This window comes from Triplophysa dalaica, chromosome 3 (assembly GCF_015846415.1).
Source record: "Triplophysa dalaica isolate WHDGS20190420 chromosome 3, ASM1584641v1, whole genome shotgun sequence".
Classification (NCBI taxonomy): domain Eukaryota; kingdom Metazoa; phylum Chordata; class Actinopteri; order Cypriniformes; family Nemacheilidae; genus Triplophysa; species Triplophysa dalaica.
In genome coordinates, this window is record NC_079544.1 from 2,054,736 (window position 1) to 2,075,207 (window position 20,472).

The window sequence follows — 20,472 nt, forward strand, 5'->3', positions numbered from 1 at the left end:
AGCCTCAGAGTATGTGGATGTAGATAACAAATTGAAATGTAGAAACAAAGCAAGATGGAATCTGCACGCACACACATAGCAATAGCAGACCACTTAGAAAAGACAGATGTTGGGCAGAAATTGGGTGTGGGTCTTGTCATGTGATGTTTTGCAGGAATTAGGAGAAACAAAGGAGTGAAAGCTGATTGGACAAGCACCAGGCGAACACCACGCCCAGCAGAAAGAAGAGACACGTCGACAAATAGTATAAATATGTTGTAAAACTGTTTTTCTGGGTTGGTTCTTTGTGAGACGTTGTGTCTGAGACAACCCAGAGCTGTATTTTGAAACTTTCTGATCAATAAACTTCCATCAAAATGTTCACAGGAGTCCCTAACCAACAATATAAAACAATGCAGAAAATGTGTCATCATTATGCACAGAAATGAAACAGTGAACAAAAAGTTTGATGTAAAAATTTATTAAATCAACAAACAATAGTTTGAAATGCATTTTCCCATCCAGCACACGTATCTGCTTCACAATAGCGATTTATTCTACATCTCCACGTTTTGTGGCATGCAGTGGGCGAACATTCCATCTCCTTTTTCACAATTTTTTTTATAGTAGCAACAACACAAAATCTCCTAAATTTCCTTCATGATTTTACGTAATTCCGGTAAAATTCCTACTTTTCTTCTACTTCCTGCGGATTTACAGGACGATTTGGTGTGTGCGCCTCCTGTCGTTTTAAAGAAGATCTCAACGGCAAACATGTCAAGTATAAACGTCTCGTCCGTTTGGTGAGTTGCGTGTGCAGTTAGCTGGAATCATCCCAGTCGCGAGGCTTGTCCAACATTTGCTCGGGTTGTAAAAGGGGTTATATAACCCAAAAGAACATACTGTCTAGCAAAGCATCTATAAATATTGCGCATTGTAAATATTAAATACAAGCTCCTTTCGTCGGATCCGAATGATCATTATTGATCCAGAGTTCATACTTTCATACTGGCTTCTTATCCACTGTGGAATTTCAAATCCTCCACTCCTCAACAATGAACGCATTCTATCCAGATGGTTCTTGGTATCTTGCAGGTTTGGAAAACTCTCTAAACAATTGTCCAGGTTGAACGTTTGAGTGTGTAAGGACTGTCTCAAGAGTGAATTTTCATGTGGGAGTTAAGGTTACCATTCCTTGTAAAACTCTTTCCACAATGAACACACGTGTACGGCCGCTCTCCAGTGTGAATTCTCATGTGTTCCTTGAGCGCACCATTCTCTTTAAAACTTTTTCCACACTGAGGACACGGATACGGGCGCTCTCCAGTGTGAATTCTCATGTGTTTATTGAGCGCACTACTCTGTCTGAAACTTTTTCCACACTGAGGACACGGGTACGGGCGGTGTACAGTGTGAATTTGCATGTGTTCATTGAGCATACCATTGTGTCTAAAACTCTTTCCACACTGAACACATGTGTATGGGCGCTCTCCAGTGTGAATACTCATGTGTTTATTAAGCACACTTCTCTGTCCGAAACTTTTTCCACACTGAAGACACGTGTACGGGCGCTCTCCAGTGTGAATTCTCATGTGTTTATTAAGCGCACTATTCTGTCCGAAACTCTTTCCACACTGAACACACGTGTAAGGGCGCTCTCCAGTGTGAATTCTCATGTGTAAATTAAGGGTACTTTTCAATCTAAAACTCTTTCCACACTGAACACACGTGTACGGGCGCTCTCCAGTGTGAATTCTCATGTGTAAATTAAGGGTACTTTTCAATCTAAAACTCTTTCCACACTGAACACACGTGTACGGGCGCTCTCCAGTGTGAATACTCATGTGGAAATTAAGCAAACTTTTCAATCTAAAACTCTTTCCACACTGAACACATGTGTACGGGCGCTCTCCAGTGTGAATACTCATGTGTTCCTTGAGCGCACCATTCTCTCTAAAACTTTTTCCACACTGAGGACATGGGTACGGGTTGTCTACAGTGTGAATTTTCATGTGTTTATTAAGCGCACTACTCTGTCTGAAACTTTTTCCACACTGAGGACACGGGTACGGGCGCTCTCCAGTGTGAATTTTCATGTGTTCATTGAGCATACCGTTGTGTCTAAAACTCTTTCCACACTGAACACATGTGTACGGGCGCTCTCCAGTGTGAATACTCATGTGTTCATTAAGCGCACCATTCTGTCTAAAACTCTTTCCACACTGAACACATGTGTACGGGCGCTCTCCAGTGTGAATTCTCATGTGGTTATTAAGCGCACTATTCTCTCTAAAACTCTTTCCACACTGAACACACGTGTATGGGCGCTCTCCAGTGTGGATTCTCATGTGGATATTAAGCGCACTATTCTCTCTAAAACTCTTTCCACACTGAACACAGGTGTATGGGCGCTCTCCAGTGTGGATTCTCATGTGGATATTAAGCGCACTATTCTCTCTAAAACTCTTTCCACACTGAACACAGGTGTATGGGCGCTCTCCAGTGTGGATTCTCATGTGGATATTAAGCGCACTATTCTCTCTAAAACTCTTTCCACACTGAACACACGTGTATGGGCGCTCTCCAGTGTGAATTCTCATGTGGATATTAAGCGCACTATTCTCTCTAAAACTCCTTCCACACTGAACACAGGTGTATGGGCGCTCTCCAGTGTGGATTTTCAAATGTGCTTTAAGGGCACTTCTCTGTCTAAATCTTTTCAAACACTGAGGACAAGGGTACAGGCGATCTTCAGAGTGAATTCTCATGTGGTTACTAAGCATACTAGTCTCTCTAAAACTCTTTTCACACTGAAGACATGGATGTAGACGCTCTTTAGTGTGAGTTCTTATGTGGTTTCGAAACTGTTCTCTGTACGAGAAATGTTCTCCACACTGAGGGCAGGTGAACATCTTTTCTCCAGTGTGGCCGCTCATGTGCAGCTCAAAGTCTGTTTTCAAAGCAAAGCCCTCTTCACACTGAGGGCAAGTGAAAGATTCTCTTGTTTTCATGCTTTGCCTTGTGTTTGAACAAGCATTTTCCATCTCTGAGCAATCAGAAGATATTTCTTCCATTTTGAAACGATGAGGTTTCTGATACTGATGTGTCTCCTCCAGTCCATTCACTTCATCACTTTCATCTTTCATTTCCAGCAGATCTAAAACAAAACAATAAAAAGTTATGTTTTCGTGATACTTCCTGATCTATAAAGGTCATTTTCTGACCAGTAAATAATAAAATTGTAGATAAATGCTATACGTATATACATTTTTCTATTCTTAACAACATCCAATAAATCTGTAAATTTTACATTTATGTTTCTTCATTAATCGTTTATGGACACCAACCTGTTCGTTCCTCCGTATCTTCATATTTCACTCTGAATGGATCTAAATTACTCATCTCTTCAACCTCATCTTTAACAATCTCCATTTTTCACAACATGCACACAGAAGTTGCATTTACACCTTGTGTAAGTCCTACTTTTGGATGAAGCAGCCTCTTCAATTGCATTTGTAGGAACAGATCTGCCCAAATCAATGAGAACTTTTGTAAATGCTCACATGATCACTTTCAAGTAAATAATAAAAAAATGTGAAAATACGGTTTGATTATAGATAGAGGTCAACTGATATTGGATTTTGACTTTAAGTTGGGCAGTAGGGCTAGGGATGGGTATCGTTAAGATTTTATCAATATTGATACTGATATCGATACTTATAAATACTGTAATCGATACTACGCTCTATAATTTGATGCAAAAATACACGATATGAAAAGATGTTAAACATTTTAAGTTTCTTTATTTCTTTATTCCTTATTACAGCTTTAGAACTGCAGTTTACAAAATGCTTCTGAGCAAACAGAAAATGCCATATCACAAAACATGTGATACAGTGGCGGCTGCTGATCTTTTAAAGAGGGGAAGCTAATTTTCGGCCTAAATCATAAAAATTTTCCATTTATTTATATGTATATTCTGCCCTACGTCCTTTTCAAGAAAATGCTCTGTAACCCTGTCGTACCAACTATGCGTCTTTTCCAGTGACTTGACCAGTGTCCTCTCAATGGCCAGCAGAGCTAGGCTGCTTAAACGGCCTTGGCCCATTGTGTTACGGGTGTAGGATTTGAGCTGCTTTAAACAGGAGAAGCTCCTTTCTACACCTGCAGATGTAGCTCCAATTGTTGCCACTAATGAGAACAGTTTGTAAAGCTGAGGCATTGCACTGTCCAACTCCATGTCTTTAAGGAACACCAAGTAATCACACAGCTTTCCCCTGTTACTCCGCAAGTCCTGATCTGAATACAGGACTTGAAGTTCAGACCTCAGTCTCCCTGAATCAAAGTGATGGCCATAACTTTTCAGGACACATTGGAAGGCCTCCTCTGGAAATGCTTGTCTCATGTTATCAAATTTCCCCGGATTGACTTATTCTAAGAAAAGCATACTTTCCCTAATTTGAAAAACGAGGAATCTACTACAAGATGTTATCAAGGATGGCCATGTACAGATTTCTGTAGCGCTCTTGGGGATCCTGCAACTGGGTCAGACGGCGCTTTCTCATGGGCTCATCTCTTGGGTCTGATGTGAGATCTGCTGCTTTGGCATAAACAGCTTGGAAAGCCCCCTCTGACCTCTTCTCTTTGACAAATGCAAGAAGAGACTCAATTATTTTCTTGCAGTAAAGAACACCCATCGCTCTCTGCTGGACAATATCAAAGACCACATCAGTCTCAGAGAAGATTTGTTCATACAATTGAAAGAAAAAGTATGTGAACCTCAACCCGATTGAGATGCTGTGGCATGACCTCAAGAGAGCGATTCACACCAGACATCCCAAGAATATTGCTGAACTGAAACACTTTTGTAAAGAGGAATGGTCCAAAATTTCTCCTGACCGTTGTGCAGGTCTGATCTGCAACTATAGGAAACGTTTGGTTGAGGTTATTGCTGCCAAAGGAGGGTCAACCAGTTATTAAACCCAAAGGTTCACATACTTTTTTCACCCTGCACTATGAATGTTTACATGTTGTGTTCAATAAAAACATGAAAACGTATAATGTTTGTGCGGTATTAGTTTAAGTAGACTGTGTTTCTCTATTGTTGTGACTTAGATGAAGATCAGAAAACATTTTATGACCAATTTATGAAGAAATCCAAGTAAGCCCAAAGGGTTCACATACTTTTCCTTCAACTGTATGTGTACAACATGAACACAAACTCAAAATCCTCCAGTTTCCTCACGAAGCCTTTGGCACAATCCAGTGTATCATCATCCATTGTCGTATCTGTAATGATGTTATCAAATGTCTGCAGGAGGCCATCATAATTGTTTGCCACAGTGCTCACTATTCGTGATGTGAAATTCCATAGAGTAGGATCGTTTCTGGGCAACCTTGAGCAGCCTGCAGACTCCAGAAAAGACGTCCTCTTTGTGGATTTTGAGAAAAATGTGGCAAACCCAGAGAGTGATGCAAAAAAAATTCTGCACTCAGGCAAGCATTTGGCCCCCTGTGACAGCACCAGATTCAGTCTGTGTGCATAGCAATGCACAAACATTGCACTTGGGGCTATTGCTTTCACTTTGGCCTGCAGACCATTGAGAGCTGAAGCCATGACAGCAGCCCCATCATAGGTCTGTGCCACAAGCTTATCCTTAAAATTGTAGCCCTGCATGTTCTCATTTAAAATATCAAAACGGATTGAGCATCTCGCCCCCAAGAAACATAAAAAAATCCAATGAAGCGCTCCTGAATTTTACCTGCACTATCCACATAGCGAACAATGACAGAGAGTTGGGCACGGCAGGATATTTGAATGCAAGCACCTTCATTGATTGCATGCTCAACCCTGATCCTGCCCATGCAACTTAATCTTGCACATGCACTCACATGTTCATTTCTATTTTCATGCCTTTTATATGCCCTGTCAAAGTTTGACAGATCTCCAAACCCCAATTTTGACCAAACAACACATCCATGAGATGGTTTCATCAAGAGACATGGCCAGCAGTACATTTTCTTTTTCACAGCACTTCCAGTCAGCCAGGTAACTTTGTCATACCAGGAGAGCTGAAAAGACCTGTTACTTTTCCCTATCACTAAATCAATCTTAGGTGTTGATCTGCCCTGCTGTTTAATTCTGAGTTTCTCCTTGTAAGGAAGACTTTCTAATGGCTTTGCCAAAATCAGGTTGACAATATTAGCACTGTCTGCCATCGTGTGCAGTTTGCTAGCTGGCTGGTTCAGACTATATGAATTAATGAACAAACGATCTAATATATATATATATATATATATTTAACTCAACGGGAGGAAATGTGGGAATTATATTAAACTGAAACAATGAATGTGGTGTGAAATATACGATGAAGGTTGCAGCAGTTTGTCTTTCGACTACACATGCAAAATCCACGATGGGACTGAGTTGGAAATGGAGAAACAGAGTGATACGCGTCATAATCTGAAGACCACACCAACCGTCTCTTTGCATTGCGAGAAGCTGCAGCCTCCTTGTCATTTATGATTTATAAAAAAAAAAAGTCTAAAAGCAGATATGTGACAATGTGTATAGCAAACAAGCTAAAAAAAAAAACAAGAAATACGTTTTTACGGGAAATACGGGATGGGCATAAATACATGTAAATGTATTTAAAATACAAATACAAAATACTGTGTGGAAAAGTATATTTAAATACAAATACAAAATACTGTGTGGAAAAATGTATTTAAATACAAATACAGTATTTTGTATTTTGAAAATACACAAAATACATGTGAAATTGGTGATTCAGTGCAGGTACCCCTATTAGGCTGAAATCTATCTGAGCCTATTCTAAATGCCAAAAGCATGATGTGTTTAACTGCCAAGAAACTTTCGTTTTCATTTTATTTACCGCTTCCCTTCCCCTGCCCGGTAGGAAATACACAACTACAAAAAAGACACTTTATACATTTTTTTATGTACATTGTTTTTATGTACATTGTACATTGTTTTATCACCATCATAACTTCGATCTCAGTAACAAAAATAGAAAGTTTTTCTAAAATAAAAAATAAATAAAATTAGAATTTGGCATTATTCACCCAAAGGTTGTTTTTTTTCTACTAAAAGCTAAAGATTTTGTCTGGTGTATCATTCATCAGTGTCTTTTTCACATAATGACCTAAAAATGTCAAAAACGCTTATTCCAACGTTTACCGCGTCACACGTGACACTCCGTCTCAGAGAGCGTGCACAAAAAAAACTGCCAACGTGCAAAGTGAGAATTTGAATTTCCTTTCGAGGCAGTTATAATAACAAATCACAATTACTCATTCACACTTGTTTCTTTTCCCACTCTCATGTTCCAATTATTCCTGCCCACTAAAAGGTGCACATATATATTTACTTACCCCAATAGCTCTATAAACTATTTAAAAAAAGTAAAATGAATTTATATAATCGCTACGAATCTACGACATGTTGATGTTGTCATGACATCACCATACCTAACACGCATTAACGTTAATATTTTAAACACAAATAAAATTGACCATGAAATCCTCACATTATTCCAGAAAAGTCGCAGATCCAATGCTGGGTTGTAGCCACAGCTGAAGCTCACGTGCATGAATGTTGGGGGAAGGGCGTGTCTGGCCTAAATTATGTTGGTTGATGCACGAAAACACCCTGATAAAATGGTTGACTGGCTCAAAGTATTTTGAGTATTTTAAAAATACAAAAATACTCATCTTAAATGTATTTAAATACAAATTACATTAGATTTTTCCAAAGGCTTTAAAATACTATTTTGTATTGTAAATACATGTATTTGAAATACTGCCCATCCCTGGCTGTGCGAGCCCTGAACTCTAATTTTTGTTCCGACACTTTCATTTTTGCAATTTTACGCATTTAATACATGCATGGGCAACTTATAATACAACAAAGACACAGAAAAACATGTAATCACGCCATTTGACCCCTTTAAGGCACTATTTTGTGACTATGGTTAAACTGCTTTGAAACAACAAGTACAGGAGAGAATTCCCCTTTTCCTTAAATACTTTGTGAACACCATTTATTCCTTAACTATTATTTAAAATAAGTCTTCATCATAATCATCGCCTACAGCCTCTGGATTTTTTATGTAGTTATAAGTGAAATGAAAAGATTACCCATTTTGCTGATCAGAAAAATGATCTGAACCTGAATATAGGGATTTATAACTAGCAATCTATAATATTCCTAATACCGACAATGCAACTGCGAAACCCCTCATTATGCTCTTGTCCCCTTTGCAGAACCCGAGTATAAAATCCTGGACACGCAACTCACAGGTTTGTCTTTAGGAAGTAATCATCACGTCCCAGCAACGTCCTAGTTACGTCAATGGAACGTTATTTGGTACATCGCTGGAACAAAAACACGTAGCCCTGGATCAAAACATGTTATGTAGAAGCACGACAACATTTGTAGTAATTGCCAAAAAGAAATGATTTAGGTCAAAATGATCGATTTTTCTTTTATTATAAAAACTAATGTTAAAGTCATCCATTCCTTCACAGCAGAGGTCCTAGTCGAGCCCTGATTTTAAAAACTTTTTTGATACAGTTTTGTTGAATGCTTCGCTATCACTACTTTTCACGACGCGCTCACTCTGACGTCACGCAGATAATCAATCAAAAGCGAAATAATGTTCTTCTCTTTTACATCCTGTCATCTCATACATGTTTAAGATACGTTTTCAAATACATACCAAGACCAGCAGCAGTTAAAGATTTCTTCTCCCGTTCTCTCAGGGATTCTTCCTCTTTTACTTTTATTGCGGAATGGGAACCAACTTGAGAGGTGTTTAGCGCCCCCTACTGTAACGGAGTGTAAAGAAAATTGACTATAATTCCCATCTGCTTTCAACTGTACAATGTCATCAGATTTTCTGATAAAATATCGCATTAATTAGTCTGATGTGTTTGTCAAGAAATTACTGTAGTAAAAATGTAGTTAATGTGTATCATGTTTCTGGTTAATGTAAGAAAGTTTGAGAGTAGAGCTAGTGCTAGGAATATATGTAAACTGAAGGGTGTGAAGAGTTCTTTCACACATGTGTGACTTGTCTCCAGGAACCCCACTCTTCACAATATGAATACTTGAAAGCTTTTTCTCCAGTTTGTACTATCCAGCGCTCTTTCACTGACTCTAATAGGCATACATCACTCTAGGAAGACACAGATTTCTCTATTTCCATAATCAAACAATATAAAAAAGTTAAACTTGCCTTTTATTTAAAAAAGCCTTAACATCTGCATAATTTCCCCATTAGAAAATGTAAAATATGCATTCTGACAAAGACAGAGAACATTCACTTTAACAATATTTGCAAACATTGTCTGAGGACTGATCCAGGGGCTCCACTTGTAGACTCTTAAAAACTGGACTTAGTATGTCTCCAACCTTTAACCAGATCTGTGATATTTTATGAACCATAACATATCTACATGTTTATCTACATTTAGCATTGGAATTATTGATCAGCATGAAAACATTTGTGACCCTGTGAAAACCCAGACTAAAGTATTATAATTGAATGAATTATTAGATAATCAACGATTAATTTCAATCTTTAAAATGGTATTATTCAGTCAATATGGAAGATACTGTCATTATATTTTCACAGGATACTCTGACGGATGATTTTGTGCAGAAAACAGTAAATAGACATTAGCTGGGTTTTTACAAGCATGGTCACATTGAACAACAAAGATACAAGTAGTTCTGGTATGAATGGCATAGAAAGGCTTATTTTGTAAGTAACTTTGTTTTAGGTTTATGATATGGAATTCCAGTACTGCCAAAACTTAAAATAAAATAAAAGTTAACCATTAAGATATGTAAAAAAAGCGAAAATAAATAAATACATACAGAAATTAATTTTCTAAAAATATAAAAATTAATGAACAATTTCATATTGTTATTTATTTATTCTAACATGTATTCATTTGTACAATTTGTATTTCTTTTATGCATTTATGTTAAAATATATGTATTTCTGTCTTTTGACATTTATTTATTTCTACATTTCTGAGTCCATATGGGTATGAGGGGGCGTGTCTTGTTTGCGACATAGCAAACTAAGGCCATAGTAACATCTTGTGCTTTGACGAAATGACATGCAGAGATGAGTGTAAAATAGTATATTACAGCATTTTATATAGTAATACTGTAATGGTGCAGTTGAATATTTCCATTAGCAGATGGTTAAGGTCATGTTGTTCTTCAGTATCGTATAAGATATTAATATTAACAAGATTTGCCACTGCCATTACAATAAATCGGGGGGAATGCAACGCTCAATGGTGCCACTCAAGCGAAGGAAGTCCCGCCTCCCAGTGAAACGAGCCAATCGTCAATCAGAATTGACTGACCATATTCTGGGGCGGGGCTCTTGTGAGGCGCTTGCCAGCCTGTGCGCATGCACAGTAGATGAAGCCATCTCGAAAATGTAAGCTCAATTTAAGCTCATCAAACCCAAGTTATGGTACAGTTCATGTCAGGTTTAGTTATTGATTGATGGCGTTTAATTGTGATTTTTGCCAGCGAATAATAAAATATCTGCCTTCCCCTTTGCAAGCACTGTTGACTTGCTATTAACTGCCCAGAGCCGTTAAAAACATGGCCGACAAGTGGCACGGCGTCCATAAACAGACTTTGGTATCATATCTCTGGCTAAAAATAGTTAAAGTCCCATTGAAATAAAATATGACAATTCTTTTTGTTCATGAAATATTGCAGCGTTTATAGTAAATAGCTTATAATTTTTTTTTATTCATGTACCATCGTAGCATTCGTTGACTCCTCCCCTTCCACTGTCAGTCTGCTGCAAATTTACACTTTCAATAACAATGCATCAGCTGCTTTTACACATCCAATCAATTCGCAGTGAAAAGAAAAAGGTCTTTGCTTCCTCCGACAAGTTTTGACAATGTTTATTTTCTTTCAGCAAACATTTTCATCCACTAAAAGTTCTTCCTTAAGGCATTTACACGATCTTCATGAATGTTTCTTGTCATCATGCCTGCTTTCTTTTTCTCATTCTCACGAAACTCTTTCCACACTGAACACACGTGTGCGGGCACTCTCCGGTGTGAATTTTCATGTGTTCATTAAGCGCACCATTCTCACTAAAACTCTTTCCACACTGAGGACACGGGAACGGGCGCTCTCCGGTGTGAACTCTCATGTGGTTTTTAAGTGCATCACTTTGTATAAAACTCTTTCCACACTGAGGACACGGGAATGGGCGCTTTCCTGAGTGAATTTTCATGTGGACATGAAGCGGATCACTCTGCTTAAAGCTCTTTCCACACTGAACACACGGGTATAGGCGTCCTCCTTTAATGTGAGTTCTTATGTGACGCGCGAGATGTCCTTTGTACAAGAAATGTTCTCCACACTGAGGGCAGGTGAAAATCTTTTCTCCAGTGTGGACTCTTATGTGCAGCTCAAAGTCTGTTTTCAAAGCAAAGCCCTCTTCACAATGAGGGCATGAACATCTTTTCTCCATTATGGATTCTTAGATGCAAATCAAAGTCACTTTTCAATGCAAAAACATCTTCACAATGAGGGCAAGTAAACGATGTTCTTGCTTTCGTCCTTTGCTCTGTATTTGTCATCTGTGAGCAATCGGATGATATTTCTTCCATTTTGAAATTATGATCTTTCTGATACTGATGTGTCTCCTCCAGTCCCTTCAGTTCATCACTTTCATCTTTCAGCCCCACCAGGTCTAAAATGAAACAAGAAAACATGTAAGTTTATGTGATATTTTATGCACTACAAGATCTTTTCTGTTATTCTCTAACCATTAAATAAAAAATACACAATTTTACACAAATGCTAAACGTATAGTTAGGTCCAGAAGCAAATTTTTTGTAAATGTATCCAAGTAACAGTTTTATTACGGATTTTCCCTTACAGAAAAGACACATGTGATCACGTGTGAAATGTTTGTTTTGTAACATTTTTGTGTGAACACCATGTGATTTTCCAAGTGAAAACTGTGGGATGACATGCCCGACATGTCTCCACATGTTCTTCACACGTTACGATATCTATAGTTTTAACACTTCACGCAATCAGGAAAATAACACCCATAAATGATTAAACATAACATATAAATGATTAAACATAAATGATTAAATGATTAAACATAAATGATTAAATCCCTCATAATCTGCACTCACATATCCTGAGTCTTTAACTGCCTTTCAGCTACTTCCTTTATCACCCCCACTCACATTCCTGTAGCAGGCACTTTCAATCTCAGTACAGAAACCCCTCACAGCTTCTGCTTAAACATTTTCATTAAGGCACACACATTATGTGCATACATGCATACATTTGATACCCAAGCTATGTGCTGATATTGAAGTGCTTGCAACAAAGGAATGTGAGTTTGTGGGGGTGAAAAGGCATCTTCGGCTGCAGTTGTTTAGGGGCTTGGGGGAGGTATTTGGAATGTTGTTTCAGAAGTGTTTTACAGGAACGAGATAAGGCAGAAGTTGGTGATTGGTGAAGGCAAGGGGGATCCTGGCCCCCCGGCAGAAGAGAGATCGGCGTGAACTAACAATAAATGCTGTGAATATGTGCTGTGGGGGTTGTTGTTCCTTGGAAGGACAGAGGATTGTTGTCCAGCAACCCAGCGCGCTGTATTTTTGTTAATCTGATTAATAAACCTCAGTTTGATTAGGAATTGCCTCTCTCCAATTTTTGGACATGCAGGAAATTTTTTAAAGTCCAACACCAACAACCAAGAAAAACAGTTTTACAACATATTTATACTATTTGTCGACGTGTCTCTTCTTTCTGCTGGGCGTGGTGTTCGCCTGGTGCTTGTCCAATCAGCTTTCACTCCTTTGTTTCTCCTAATTCCTGCAAAACATCACATGACAAGACCCACACCCAATTTCTGCCCAACATCTGTCTTTTCTAAGTGGTCTGCTATTGCTATGTGTGTGCGTGCACATTCCATCTTGCTTTGTTTCTACATTTCAGTTTGTTATCTACATCCACATACTCTGAGGCTCCAACTGCTCTTCAGCGACCTCCTCTTATCTCTGCAAACAAGGCTGCTCCCCCACACACATTCCACACATCCTGTAGCAAGAACATTTTATATCAGCACTTAAATTCCCACAGTCTTTACTAAAACGTTTTCATTATAACCCCCACATATTATTTTTATCAAACCATGATAAAGAACAAAGATTTAATTGTAATAAGACTTTAAAAACTCCTTCAAGGTGAAACAGACCAAAGTTAAATTTCAAAAACACAACAAAACCATCAGAAAGAACATTAAGGGCCCTATTGTACACCCGGTGCAAGGCCCAGGCTCATGCGCAGCATTGTTTAAATAACAGATGCATTTGCGCTCATTTGTGCGCCCATGGGCTTGTTGTCTAAAAAAAGAGGTGTGCTCAGGCGCATTGTTGCCGTTTTGCTATTTTGAGGAACTGAAAAAAGACTGCGTCATAGACCACCTCAAACCTGACTGGCCACTGAACATGTAATTTGAGCAAAACATCACTTGTTGAACTCCTAAATTTAATATGTGTATTTAGTCAGTGTTTTTATAATGTAACATACTTTAGAATTGTTCAGCCAAAGGGAGTACCTGCTCGGCCACAGGACTGAAAGTCGGAGGAGACAGAGGATCTAATGGCCATGTGCAAACCTTGCATTCGTACCTTTTTTTATAAAATGAGCCTTTTATCAAAAAACTAACGGCGTTTCCCTAGTTGTTGAAACGTTTCGGCTCTTGAACCATTTGTAAATTCTTTAACTGCTGGTTGTTACAAGTAAACTATTTTTAAAGTGTAAACCTTTTTTTGCATATTTGTAAACGATTATTTTTAAAAAACTTGCATATTTTGGAAATTACAGTGATAATGTATCCAAACTTTCAGCAATTAAAACCCTTATAATTTTACATATTACCTAATGTAAATTAGGTAACTAGGGGAAAAAACATTTTAATGAGAACCAAAGCTTTAATGAGAAATAAAAACATTTCTATTAATAATAAACAAATCAATCTTAAACTGGTCCTCTTCTTCCTCCTCGGGTTCACAGGCGGGAAGCACCACTGCTGGACGGGCGACGGGAGGGTCCTGGAGTAGAAAAGCGGACCGTGGACATGGATCGGGTGGACAGAGAAGATCTGGGGGATGGAGGAGTTATTGCAGGAGATGTTGCAGGTGTTATACCCTCAACTGATTCAGCGAGCCTTTCCATACTGTCTGCGATACGTCCGAGGGGCAGCAGCAACATCTCCAAGCGGCTCAAGCGGGTGTTCACGCGACGCAAACTGTGATGTAGTCTACCCAGTTCCCTCTCCAGCATATTGAAGCCAGCCTGCTGGAGTGTCAGGAATGGGTGGTCTCCGTGGCTGACATTCTCACGTCGTGCTCTGGGTCGCCTCGCCCCTTCCCTAAACCTAGATGGTTGTTCCACAGTTTCTTCTCCATCCGAAACTACCCCCTCATCCTGCCTACTGGGTCCAGCCAGACAATCTTCCGCCAGTGGAGCTGCGTGAAATTTTCATGTGCATATATTTGATGACTGTTGATACATACAATTTTACATGCCTGAATGTTTTATACAAATTATTTTTTTCCATTATCATTGCATTACCTACGACGCCCACCTCTAAGCCCCCAGACCCCTTAATGCTTTCAGCACTGAGGGTAGATGTGGCGATGTCCTCAACAAGTCGTTTAATGTTTATCTACCAGAAATTGAGCTGCCAGTATGTTTGCAGAAACACCCTGTTATTATACAAATCCATCAATTCTTCTTTTTGTAATCTCCTTTTAACCACAACAGTGACACAAAAAAGGCTGTTGGGGATCCCCTTACACTCTGATGTCACATTGTTTACGCCTGCCCATGACCGCACACAGGCTCCGCTTCATGAACACGTAGTTCCCACCTTCCGCCAGAAACAAGCTGCAAGCCCTTTTCAGGCAAGAGCAGATGTTGCCACTAGCCAGCGACAAAAATGTCTAAGAAACAACTAATGTGTGCTGTTGTTGGATGTAAAATGGAACACAAAAGGAGGCCGAGGTGATGCCGTGAAATCTGCGTCCAGGGAAGAAACACTTTTTTCGTATCGACAAACTAACATTCTCTGGTTCGTATCTCCGGTCCAGAAAGACTTAAAGAAACAAGCCAAGAGTCTTTAGAAAGGTCTTTGCCAGGGCATTCGAACGATGCTGACCATGAGTCAATGCGACACCTTGGTCGAGAGCTCTAGCTCCCGGTGGCCGGAAAGGTTGAAAAATCGAAGCTCCAGTTCCAGGCTCCGGCCAGTAGCCTTCCGCCAAATATATCTCCAGCTCCCGGGTTCGTGGCAAGTCAATGCGGGTCAGTATAGCATGGGTCTCGCCAATAAAAATATTCTCAAGAGTGGATCGGTACCAGCTGTTCGCGATCAAGCTTCATCTCCAGAAGAAGCATTACACACCGTTTTTAAATCACCTTTCTAAAATAATGTGTTTAGCATGTTAGCGGCTGTTGTTTACATGCTGGCAGCTAATCCTGAGCTTTTACATTGGTCCAAAGACAGGTTTTGTGTCATAACGTTAGTGGTAAACGCATCCAATCAGTTCAGAAGACTTGTGACCGACATAATTTTTGTAGAGCTTATTCATTACAACGAAAGAAAGTTATAGCAGTGTCTTTCTCGCTGAGTTCAGTGTTTTCTCATATGTTCTAAGTGCAACAATACTTAGAAATTGCTACTCACAACGTAATAACACCTGGTTGCTGATCTTTACATACCTGTCTGTCATATACAAGCAGTCTGATTCCATGTTCATGCCTATATCCGTGTTTATGTCTGTTAGTAATGCACATTTGTAAAATGGATTTTACACCCAAAAAACACCCATTACTCATTAAGAGAATCGAGACAACCCGTGCAAAAGTGGATTCCGACATGCCCTAAGCACACCTGTGCAGTGCGCTGTAAACCATACGCTTAGATTCTGAAAATAGGGCCCTAAGAGTGTCCAAATCAACAATTTGGTACATTCTTAGAAAAACCAACACACCCCTGAGCTCAGCAACAAACAATGCTGGGCGTCTATATGAGATAAAAGCGGTAGATGATGACATTATCCTCTCCCTGATAAAGAAAAACATCTATACAATGTTTAAAAGAAATTGAGGCTGATTGAGTAGTTTTAAAATTACTACAAGAGCACAGAGACGATTCATCCAAGAGGTCACAAAAGACCCCACAACAACATCCAAAGAAGTGCAGGACTCACTTGTCTCAGTTAAGGTCTGTGTTCATGACTCTACAATAAGAAAGGGACTGGGCAAAAGTGTTCCGAGACGAAAACCGCTGCCGAGCAAAAAGAACATAAAGGCTCATCTCAGTTTTGCCAGAAAACATCTTGATGATCCTGAAGACTTTTGGGAAAATACTCTTACGAGACAAAAGTTGAAGTTTTTGGAAGGTGTGTGTCCCATTACGTCTGGCGTAAACGTAACACTGCATTTCCGAAAAAGATCATCATACCAACAGTTAAATATGGTGGTGGTAGTGTGATGGTCAGGGGCTGTTTTGCTGCTTCAGGGCTGGAAGACTTGCTGTGATAAATGGAACCATGAATTCTTCTGTCTAAGAAAAATCCTGGAGAAGATATTTCCGGCCATCTGTTCGTGACCTCAAGCTGAAGCGAGCTTGGGTTATGCAGCAGGAGAATGATCCAAAACACACCAGCAAGTCCACCTCTGAAAGGCTGAAGAAAAAACTTTGGAGAGGCCTAGTCCAAGGCCTGACCTGAATCCTTTTGAGATGCTGTGGCGTGACCTTAAAACGGCGGTTCATGCTTGAAAACCCTCCAATGGGGCTGAATTACAACAAATCTGCGAAGATGAGAGGACCAAAATTCCTCCACAGCGCTGTAAGACTCATTGCAAGTTATTGAAACGATTGATTGCAGTTGTTGCTGCTAAGGGTGGCCCAACCAGTTATTAGGTTTAGGGGGTTTCACACAGGTCCATGCATAGTTTGAATATTGCTTTCCCTTAATTATAAAAACAAAAATGTACTTGTGTTATCTTTGACTAATATTAAAATTGGTTTGATTATCTGAAACATTGAAGTGTGACGAACATGCAAAAAAATATGAAATCAGGAAGGGGGCCAGCATTTTTTCACACCACCGTGTATGTATATATATATATAAAATTATACAATTTGCTAGAATGCCTCTGCTGCTAATGCAGCATCTAGTTATTTATATCTATGGTTTTGAATGTGCGGACTCTAGCGGTGGAATCTACATAATGTGCCTTAAACTGTAAAGGGGATGTTACACATGCAATTTCTGCCAATCTCATATTATCTTAATCACCTATAGAGTAGTTTTGCAAACAAACCAATCCTGCAGGAACCAAAACAACTAGACTTTCAGAGAGCAATCCTCCAAAGATGATGGTGCTGCTGCCTCAGCATGCAATGCTTCATATAACATAGATTCACATGAACCATCCATCCATCCATTTTCTACCGCTTATCCGAACCACCTCGGGTCACGGGGAGCCTGCGCCTATCTCAGGAGTCATCGGGCATCAAGGCAGGATACACCCTGGATGGAGTGCCAACCCATCGCAGGGCTCACATGAACCATATGTAACTTAAATAATATATATAAATTAGGGATGCACCGATACTACTATTTCCTTGCCGATACCGATCCTGATCCGATCCGATACTAGCACTGTTTTTCTTGATCAAAGTAGAGTTGCATATTTTATCTTCTATTGCAAGAGGTGGATATTTTTTAAGCATGTTTACTTTCATTTTGAAATATCTGTACTTTATCAAAGTACTTTGGACAAAAAACACTTCCCTACAGTATGAAGCACATCATACTTACATTACATAAATATTGTTTTTAAACTTTTAATCCATGAGTACATTAAAATCTACCAATTTCCTTAAGAATTTTTACTTTTAAAAGTAGAAAAGTATGTTTTGTTAAATGTAATTAAGTGCTTCATTAACCTTAAAAAACATACAAAACAAAATGTGGTCTCAGATACTTAAAAAATGTTTAACAAATAAATCTCTGTTTATTACACAACCAAACTCCAAATCTCGCTCATGCACATCCTGGACACATAATGATGCGCTTAATGCACCAGCTTCACTCACGAGCATCCCGGACGCTTAATTATACAATTAATTATTTCTCACCATAGTTACCGTAGGTTAACCATGAAATATGTAGTAATTTTGAAGCAAAGTCCAACATATTACACACCTAAATAAATTTTTTTTGGTCAGAACCTCTAGTAAATTATGTATTACTTTTAGTCCTCATTCAGAATCGTAAAAGAATCGCAATCTCTATTTGAAACAAAAAAAATCGGGATCCTCAATTTATCCAGAATCGTGCAGCTCTAATCCCTAATATAAATATAACAAAATCTCAATATGAAAGAAAGAAAGAGCAGAAAGTATTCTTTCATAAACGTTATCACCACTTACAACTATGCAGAGCAACAAACCACGAGCACACAATACATCATCGCTTTATCCCTGCATTACTGTTGATTCACTATAAGTTTGTGTTGTTTACCTAATGCACGTACACACCGATTGCCAACAAAACACAGAAATTTGACTCAGTTTATCTTACTGCGTGCGCTTCATGACCGGCATCTTTTAGCGCTAGGACAGATTCACATATCCGTTTCAAACGATCTGCAATACCGAGGTCATATCCAGCATGTATATATGGAGTGAACAAATAAATACGTTTGAACTTTCCGAACGCAGCACAAACCTTTCGCTGGTTGACACGTGGGCGTGCTCTCTCTCTCGCTGGTTGAGAATTGTCCAATAAAGGACGAAGAAACGTTGTGACGTAACATAATTTCATGATCACACGTAGTAATCAACTTGACCCATTCGAGCATGTGAAGTCAGCACATTTAACCTGGTAAAGAAGTCAGAATGCACGAAACACTGTTGCACCACCCCTTTAATGGAAAATCAACTACACCAACCTGTTTGTTCCTCGGTATCTTCATTTTTCAATTTGCATGGGTCTGAATCGCTCATGTCTTCACTGTCTTCTTTAACAATCTCCATTTTTGCACACAGAATTTGTTAGTGTTTGTTAGTCCTACTTTTGGATGAACTAGCCTCTTCAACTGTAAAATAATGTGAAGGAACAGATGTGCCGAAATCAATAAATACATTTATTAATTTTCACATAACCACCTTTAACAATACAGTTTGATTTCAGTTAATATACGTACAACGTTCTTTTTGTCTTTTCCCATCTCTATATATTACTTCTCTATTAAGAGTTTAATGCTTTACACAAAAAAAACATATAAACCTGCAAGTACCAAAACAACACGACTATCACAGAGCAATCCTGCAAATATGATGGTGCTGCTGCCCCAGCATGCAATGCTTCATATAACATAGATTCACGTGATCCATATGTAACTGGAATTATATATATATACATTTTGCAACAAAATCTCCATATGAAAGAAAGAAATAAAGAGTAGAAAGTATTCTTTCATAAACATTAACAGCACCACTTAATTGACCACAATGCATTGCATTAGCATTTAATTTACCGACGTTAACGGACACAACAAAAGTATTCTTGTGAATTTAACTTACCGTTTTGCTATTTAACAAAATATTCAACGTTACGCGTCATAGTTTCTATAAACAGCACTCGTGTTTGAATGCCCACGCACGGTATGAACACTTCTCACAGAACACTCACACTGACGTCATACAGTTGCCTGTCAATCAAACGTGTACGTATTGACTTATCCCTCATAACCTGTCATAACTTTTAGTTATTTCGAAAGTTACAACTTACAGTCGTCTGCTATGGCGTTCACTTCTTCTTTTGGTTTTATGGCCAGTGTTGCCAGATTGGACTAAAGATTTCCAGCCCAACTACAGCTTAAAACCCGCCCATTTAAAAAAATACCAGCCCAAAATACATACTGTTATTAAAACTGTTATAGAATAAAACACACCATTTTTTTTCTTATTAAACAACCAGACTAACAAATCGCACATTGGAGAGCACCAGGCTCGCCCCAAGTATATCCAGTGCATCTTTTTTTTTCTTTTTTTTTAATATAAATGATAATTTTAATAAAACACAAGGTCTACATCCGAAATCTCAGAAGGGGACAACATTTTTTATTGTTCTTGTGCTACTATTGTCAGAACTACAGTTCTTTTCTAATAGGCCAATTCTCAAATCATTTCATTATACTTTTCTTTTTGTATTAGTAGGCTACTTACAAATTTGTGCTTAATTACCAACTAATTACTTTTTTTACATTATCATTATTAAAATTATTATTATTATTTAACTTATAGACCACTGGGCGAATCAACATGAATTCTCTTTTTTTCCTTCTTTTAATTTTAAATTAAATAATGA

At 38.7% G+C, this 20,472-nt stretch overlaps 1 protein-coding gene and 1 long non-coding RNA gene across 3 annotated transcripts; both read right to left on the reverse strand.

The window, feature by feature from the left end:
* Positions 1-466: 466 nt before the first annotated feature.
* LOC130417509 (zinc finger protein 345-like) lies at positions 467-6,541 on the reverse strand. Its single transcript, XM_056743104.1, has 2 exons — positions 3,327-6,541; positions 467-3,136 (listed from the first exon to the last, which is right to left on the reverse strand). The coding sequence occupies exons 1-2, from the start codon at positions 3,409-3,411 to the stop codon at positions 1,134-1,136; spliced, it is 2,088 nt and encodes a 695-aa protein (XP_056599082.1). The 5' UTR covers positions 3,412-6,541; the 3' UTR covers positions 467-1,133.
* Positions 6,542-9,225: 2,684 nt separating this feature from the next.
* Positions 9,226-20,093, reverse strand: LOC130417523 (uncharacterized). 2 transcript variants are annotated; one of them, XR_008906187.1, is made up of 4 exons: positions 19,894-20,093; positions 19,052-19,198; positions 12,205-13,117; positions 9,226-11,747 (listed from the first exon to the last, which is right to left on the reverse strand). It is a non-coding gene; the product is annotated as an uncharacterized LOC130417523 (long non-coding RNA). The 2 variants fall into 2 exon arrangements; XR_008906186.1 differs by lacking the exon at positions 19,894-20,093 and having other exon boundaries at positions 19,052-19,506.
* Between the last annotated feature and the right edge of the window lie 379 nt (positions 20,094-20,472).